The sequence below is a fragment of the Acanthisitta chloris genome, unplaced genomic scaffold (genome assembly GCF_000695815.1).
Source record: "Acanthisitta chloris isolate BGI_N310 unplaced genomic scaffold, ASM69581v1 scaffold44909, whole genome shotgun sequence".
NCBI lineage: Eukaryota > Metazoa > Chordata > Aves > Passeriformes > Acanthisittidae > Acanthisitta > Acanthisitta chloris.
The window spans coordinates 1-7,142 of record NW_008690544.1 but is presented as its reverse complement, the minus strand read 5'-3'; the positions used below and the strand labels follow the sequence as shown (position 1 = coordinate 7,142).

The window sequence follows — 7,142 nt, the reverse complement described above, 5'->3', positions numbered from 1 at the left end:
TGATCGGATCTGCGGGATCACTGCTCCCACAGACCCATCACTGCAGGAGGACTGCAGTCACTATTTAATCGGACTACTATCAACGCCCTGACTCACAGGGTGTCAGGTTACTTGCTGACTGTCAGTGGTTTCTTTCTTTTGGGTTGTTAATTTGTACTGTTATATTTGTTGTTTTGTTTGTGTTTCATATTAAATTGTACTTCTGACTCAGAGTCTCTCACCGGTTTGCTTTCAAATCAGCACAAGGAGCTTTTTGGTACTGTTCTGACAAAACCCTTGATCAGTCTTCGCACAATAAGATATGCACCCTAAAGAGGTTGGAATGAACTGTGGGTTTACAGTATGGCCTCCTTCTCTGACCTCTAAAATAAGAAACTTCTGAAAGAACAGCCACTGGAAATGCCTGTTTAAAATAAGAATCTTAAGGTCTGTAAATAGTAGGATAGTGCTTGCAGAGTGTGAACCTTACTGACTGTGGTGCTTGGTATATCTGGAAACAACATACTGGAAACTGAAAAACTTATTCGGGTTAGGAAGCGGAACCCAAAAGGCCTGGATTTTCACAGTAGCTAAGCAAGATAATATGTTGCATGAAATAGTACATACTTCCTTTTAGCATCTGTGATACTTAACTGACACTTCCTTTTTTTGCTCAGTTTTTGTCCTGGATAGTCAGTATTATGATACTACAGTGCCACCTCAACTGACAAGACTCCCTGGTCTAAAAGCAGGAGCCTTTCCCTCTAATAAAAAGAACCAAGGAAACTGTTTCACTGAAATGAGAATAGAGCCATAACTGCAGATTTGTGGAAATCTAGGAGTGCACTAGGGCACTGATGAGAATATCAGTGTCCTGTATACATTTGTGTTCAGGCAATATTTTCTACCTGACAGTGCAATCCAGTGAGAACAGATGTAGCATAAACAGCCTGTGGTGCTCGGTTATTCTGTTAGCTTTATGTTTCTCTTTTATTGTTTGTTGCTGCCTGTGGACAGGGAAGATTTTCAAAAATATTTGTTCAACTGTCACAAGCTTATTACCAATGTATCCAATTATTTATATAGAAGATTTCATAATTCATTATTTTTTCCCACACGAAGTCACTGTATTTACATAACAAGAAACTGAACATGCCTGGCAACTGCCATTTTAAATCTATGTATTTGAAATGACAGAAACTTGCAGACATTCTAACTTCGGTTTGATAGCTTACTTGCATTCTTAATAAATTCCTTTCTGACTGTTAAAGCCAAACAAAAACAAGCCATTTGAAAGCTAGTTTAATTAAGCTAGTTAAAAGTAATTTGGTCTACCCTGGTAACTTTTGTATTGAATAGCCCCGGGACAATCACAATGGTTCAATCATTCCTTGTGCCAGTGGTGGGTCCCTGGTTTACATGCTTATATGGTTGTTTACTTGTGTAACAATGAAAAGTCAGGCTCCTTGTCATGTGTAAACATCTTGACTGTTTGTGTCATGTCACACTTTTGTTTCTGGTGTTTAAATTGTCTTTTGATTTCATCATAAGAATTTTGTGTCACTGTGTGAAAGTTACAGCAGTAGCTTCTCACAAAAACCCACCTCAGACTGCACTGTAACTGCTCTTCTCCTTTAAGAAATTGAACCTAAATGTGTCTAAGTGACAGACTGAGTTTTGTGTCTACACCCATATACAGTGTGTAGTTTAAGCCTAGGAATATTCACTAGCGTGGAATGAGGTAAATCACTTTGCTGCAGAGGCACAGCTTGCTTTTAAGTCACCAGATTTGGCTGTTTTCACCGTTTTTCTTTTGTTTGGCTGGTCTGGCTCCCTAATTGAGCAAGAGCTATACTTTCAGGGATAAACAAATACACAGAACCTGTAGGGATTCAGGGGAATTCTCTCATTTTCTCCTGTTCTCAGTTCAAGTCCCTCCAAACCTCCTTTAACAAGTTTCCCCATTAGCCCTTCTTTACACTGGGGGTACCTTACTGCATGTCCTGCTGTTTCTTCTCCTTCAGAAGCAGGTTAACTTCATAGGCATACATTTTGACTCCCATCTGCTAGTAGAGATGCAGAGTGCTAAGGATGAGAAGTCCCTTCTACCTCACTCAGTGTTTGCAGCACAACCCAACAACGTGTCTTGGCAGAAGCTTGCCCTACCAACTGTTGTCATCTAGCATTGCTCATTCCTGATATAAACCAGGATAAGTGCATAGAGCTGATTATTGATACTTTGAGGTTGAGGGCCAGGAACATTGATTAAGCACTGCAAAATAAACAAACCAGCTTCCATAAACCAGGGAAGTGGTTTGGAAGGAAACCAATGCCCTAACTGTGTCCTGCTATTGGAACAAAAAGAGACATGAGAGATATGTTTTATTTTTCAGTAACACAGGCAACAACTGCCGGCACTGGCTAATGTTTTTAGTTTAGTCTCCAAGATAGCATGCAAGTCCAGGAATATTTGTTACCTAGCTTGAAACAATTAGCACATTGTTCATCTGCGATGCTTTATGAAGAAAGTGCAAGCTGAGCACAAAGAATCCCCTATTCTCTTCTCCAAGGCATAAGTTCATAAAAATTTATTTTGGAAGAATTGACCTAGGAAGTATTTTAATTCAAAACAAGAACAAATGCAAAGCATCATGAGATTAGTTCTATCAAGACTCTAGGAAGGATTCAGAGATCTGACATGGAGTGAAAATGAGCAGCTGAGTAAACCCAAATTGATACAATTTTAGTATGTAAAGTTCAAATACTCAAACATTTCCTTTTATGACGGAAAAGGATATTTATAACAAAAGAAGACTGAATAAATTTGACTGGTGAATAAAAACCATCTAGTCCATTGCTTAAAACTAAACCAAGAATAAAAACACCAAAATAAGCTGAGGGGACCAGGGTCAATTTCAGTACATTTGCTATACCTAATACAGGAAACTCCACATTTCCAAGTACAAGCTCCCCCACCCCATCCCTGTGCAATTATGAAGTCTGCTCACATGGCAGCATGTCACTCAACACCACAAAAAGCAAGCAGAAAATCAGTGAAGCTTAAACTACGATGGCAAAGCTGAACAAGTTTACAAGTGTCACTGAATCAGATCAGTCCTTTGATTGTACAACTGCAGTTCAATGGCCTTTGAGAGACCACAGTTGTTGCAATGCTTTCGAACTTGAGGGCTTTTTGCAGGATCCAATGGCTAATTACATACCTTGTATGGAACAAATTACTGCAATTTAAGAATAAAGAACTTGATCCTGCTCACAATGATGTCAATAGAAAAACATTGCTTAAAAGATGTTCCACAGTGTGGAAATGTGGTTTCACAAAGGAGGGCTGACCTCACCCTTTCATGTGTGGTTTTCTGAAGATTCTTGGTTTCAGGACTCTAATGTATCTAGTTTATTACAAATGTTCACCAGAATGCATTTATTAACATTTGATGAATGACATCTGCACAATCTCAGTATCTCTTTTATGTTTTTTCCAAGAGATGCTACCATTTTTAATAGACTGTACTTGTTCCCTGAGAACGAACTTACACAGTAGGAAACAATTTTTTGCCTGTTAAACCTTAAGGCCAAGACAGCAGCTTTACACCAGGGAAAAAAAAGGTGGTGTTTAGGCCACTATACATGGAGAAGTTGTGCATGCTGTGCAGGGGCACTCCTCAAGTCCACACCAGTAACAGTTTACAAGGCAGATAATCACAATTACCAAGATTGGTAGCACTGAATGGAAAATAGTTTCAAAAATTGCTCTATCCTGGGCAGCATAATGCATACATGCTTCAAAGTTTTAAGTGTAGTTACATACCAGGCTGTTTTATAAGCAGACTGGGTAATAAATACTACATAGCAAAGCAATCTAGCATAATCCTATGTAATGACCATATTGAAGGTGTTACCAAGCCTATTAAAAGAGGACATATTAAAAACGCTCAAACAACTTTTGAAAACCTTTTTGTACCCACATGAAACTGTCAGTCAACATCTAACCTCAAATATGTAACTGAGGTGTTCACAGTTGTTCCAAAATATGAAACTGTTAGAAGTGACACTCATTTTTCTCCATTCACTAGCACAGACCTCATCACAAAGGAATTGTTTTGAAAAGCTCCTCCTAAATTATGGTCAGATGGTTTGGGGTAGTTAAACCAAGAAAACCGCCAGCAGTATTTTCACAAGATAAATCTTGATGTGTCTTCTGTAATTTAAACATATCTGTGTGAACCCTCGGAAAAAGAGTACTGAGAGTCTTCTAGTTTCTTTCCATTTTATTTAGGTATCTCATGAGTGACTTGTATTTTCCATTGCAGAATTAATGTGTAGTCAAATAAAACATCTTGGATGTTTTTATAATCTTCACCAACTCAAATGAACACTGTGAATTATGCTTAGTATTTCCAGCCTCCTGCTCTATGATATCATGGCCTTGTGTCATTTATGAATAATCCCATTTTATGCAGTAGTTTTGTTTCATCTCTATTGTTTTTCGATTTTTGCCATGGCCATTTCTCTTGCCCATCATTCTTCATTACTCTTTTAAATTTATTTTTTCATGGATAAAACCTCCTGGTTTTGAGGATAAGATAGCTGAGGCTATTTGATCTGTTCACATTGGAGTTTGGGGGAGGAAAAAACTGCAACAACCTCAGCGAGTCCCATTTTCTCATAGACAAATGAGAAAATACTCTCCTAATAAAATGGAAACTACATACAAAGATATATAATTTGCCTATAAAAGTGAGAAAACACTTTGTGTTAATTGAAAACTTACATATAATCCCCACTGGAATTGAAATTTCAGTCATTGGCAGTACTAGTACGTGCCAAGACAAACTGGATTTGTCATTTCTATTCTGTAGATGTCAAAACTATTAGTGCATTTAGAAAAAAAACCCTAAAATTACAGACATTTAACAGTGCCAGGTTTTGTTAGATACCTGATACTTCCTTCATGTTTTGCAGGTTGTCTTTGTCAGCTGGTGTAAAAGCTTCTGGGACTGTGGACTTGTGGCACTGGATGATATATCATTGAGCCTGGGAAGCTGTCAGGTTGCTGGTAAGACCATGTGTATTTCTCGTACAACAGCTGCTATCCTTTTTAAGTAAGAGTTCAACACATACTTTCATTTTCCAAGCCTATCCTACAGCTGCCTTCATCCCACTGTGGTTTCTTGTCTTTTCTTTTTCTCCCAATAATTATTGTATAAATCCTATTTTTGCGAAGCATACATACAGTGAGGAGCAGTTTTTGTTCACAGGGATACCAGCTAACTCCTAATAAACTTCACTGGCTCCAGTACAGTTGTATATAGGTGAGTAGTCTTTTGGGGTGCTGCAATTTGAAATAAACCAACAGTCTAGCTGAGGGAAAAGTAGTTTTCAAATGGCTTTTAAGAAACCAGGAATGGACCCACAAGCAGTATTTTCAAAACATGGCATTATTCTTTTTTAGTAGAGAAGTACAGCTGTGCAAGACTAAGACACAGTCCCTTACCTGAGCTGCAGTTCTCTAAAGGAGACAGATAAGAGCAGTCTAACTCTCCCTCCTGTAGTGGGAGGAACTGAATGTTTTCCAGCAAGACTTTGCCCTCTGACATGCACAGACTAAGCTCTCTGAACTCACCAAACTCCCTCTTCTGGGACTTCTTCAGGTTTGACAATACAGCCATTGTATCCTAATTTAGAAACCATTCTCATGAGATAGGCACCATCTATAATCCCATTCTTCTTCGGAATAAAGCCATGCCTTTACAGTGGTCCTAATAGCTTTTAAATGACCTCCTTTGATTGGACTTCATGCATTCAGGCTGCCAACCACTACAAAATAGAGAGAAGTCTCATGTATAAAACAAGATGCCATTCTTCTAAAGTATTTCCAGTGGTTGTCTGTTTTGCCTTTCTGTAGTTCCAAAGAAATTGGAAAAGGAAGGTGCAGAACTGATACTGGGTATATACTCATACTGTGGCTTGTCTCTGATGGCAGAAAAAAAAAACCTGCCTGAAAAATGTCCCAGAGGTATCAAGTCTTCTCCTTTCCAAAAGGTGAAAGCATCTCAGAGTGTCCACTTCTGAATGACAAATTCAGATTACAGCAGAAGAGCTAACAGAAACTTCCTGGCAAGCACCTGTATTGTCAGCTTTCTCCTTTCTGTGTCATCTAATAGAACTGAAATAATGAATACTCTAAGAATTTTAGCTCTGTGGTCTGTTGTATTAAAATCTGGTGCCAAGGTAACATAGGAGAACTAAATGTGGCATTTGATTTCAGGTCACTGAAACTCCAGTCTTTGACAGGACTCATTTAATATGCGTATTATACACGCTGGAGCTCATTCATCTGCTTGGGGTGCCACAATAGTGAAGAAAATTGCACTGATGAAGACTGGTATAGAATCACAGAATTGATAAGGATAGAAAAGACCTCTAAGATCATAGAGTCCAACCATTAAAACCAAAAGACCTTTAAGATGATCTAGTCCAAACCATTACTGAAGAGTAAGAGTAATAAACTGTATGAGATGTTTCAAAGACTCCTAGTACGTGTGACTGAGCTACACTAGGGCACAGATTTCCCCAGAGTTTTGAAGAAAATGAAATTAAATTTTGCACATCAGTTTGAAGCTATCTTTTATAAGCTTGTGATGATTGTAAGCATTGCTATGTACATATAACTGATTTCAGTAGATGAGTAAACACAATACATTAATTGTGTAATCTCTCCATATATCGGTCTAATATGTTTGAAGTTTTAAACTATCTTATCTCCTTACAGATCTATTGCTGCCCAGTCCTGGAGAGTGTACTTTTGAAAAAGATGAGTGTGTGTTTATCCACAAGAAGAGAGGTCGTGGGAGCTGGCACAGGAGGAGGGGTCCAACTCCCACTTCTTACACTGGGCCAAAAGGAGACCACACTACTGGGGTAGGTGAGTTAAGCTCAGAACTGAACTTTCAGAACAGAGATTCATAGTTAATCAAAAATAATTTGAAATTATAACCTAGAAGATAAAGTTTTTACTCTTCTGTTCAGAAAAGTTACTAATCAAATCAAGTAAATATCTTTTGCAAGGACCCATGAGAATGTGTTTGGTCTGAATTATCTGTAGACCAGGTGGATAATTGTCTCGGTTTGAGACAGGTGTCTGC

At 38.3% G+C, this 7,142-nt stretch overlaps 1 protein-coding gene across 1 annotated transcript in view; it reads left to right on the top strand.

Moving 5' to 3' along the window:
- The window catches only part of LOC103809019 (MAM domain-containing protein 2-like), a gene marked incomplete at its 5' end in the record, with an annotated part of 14,029 nt that extends 6,908 nt beyond the window's left edge, over window positions 1-7,121 (top strand). Inside the window, 2 exons of the mRNA XM_009081831.1 lie at window positions 4,960-5,053; window positions 6,770-7,121. Coding sequence (XP_009080079.1) covers window positions 4,960-5,053; window positions 6,770-6,966 — 291 coding nt within the window. The remainder of the gene's footprint in view (window positions 1-4,959; window positions 5,054-6,769) is intronic.
- Between the last annotated feature and the right edge of the window lie 21 nt (window positions 7,122-7,142).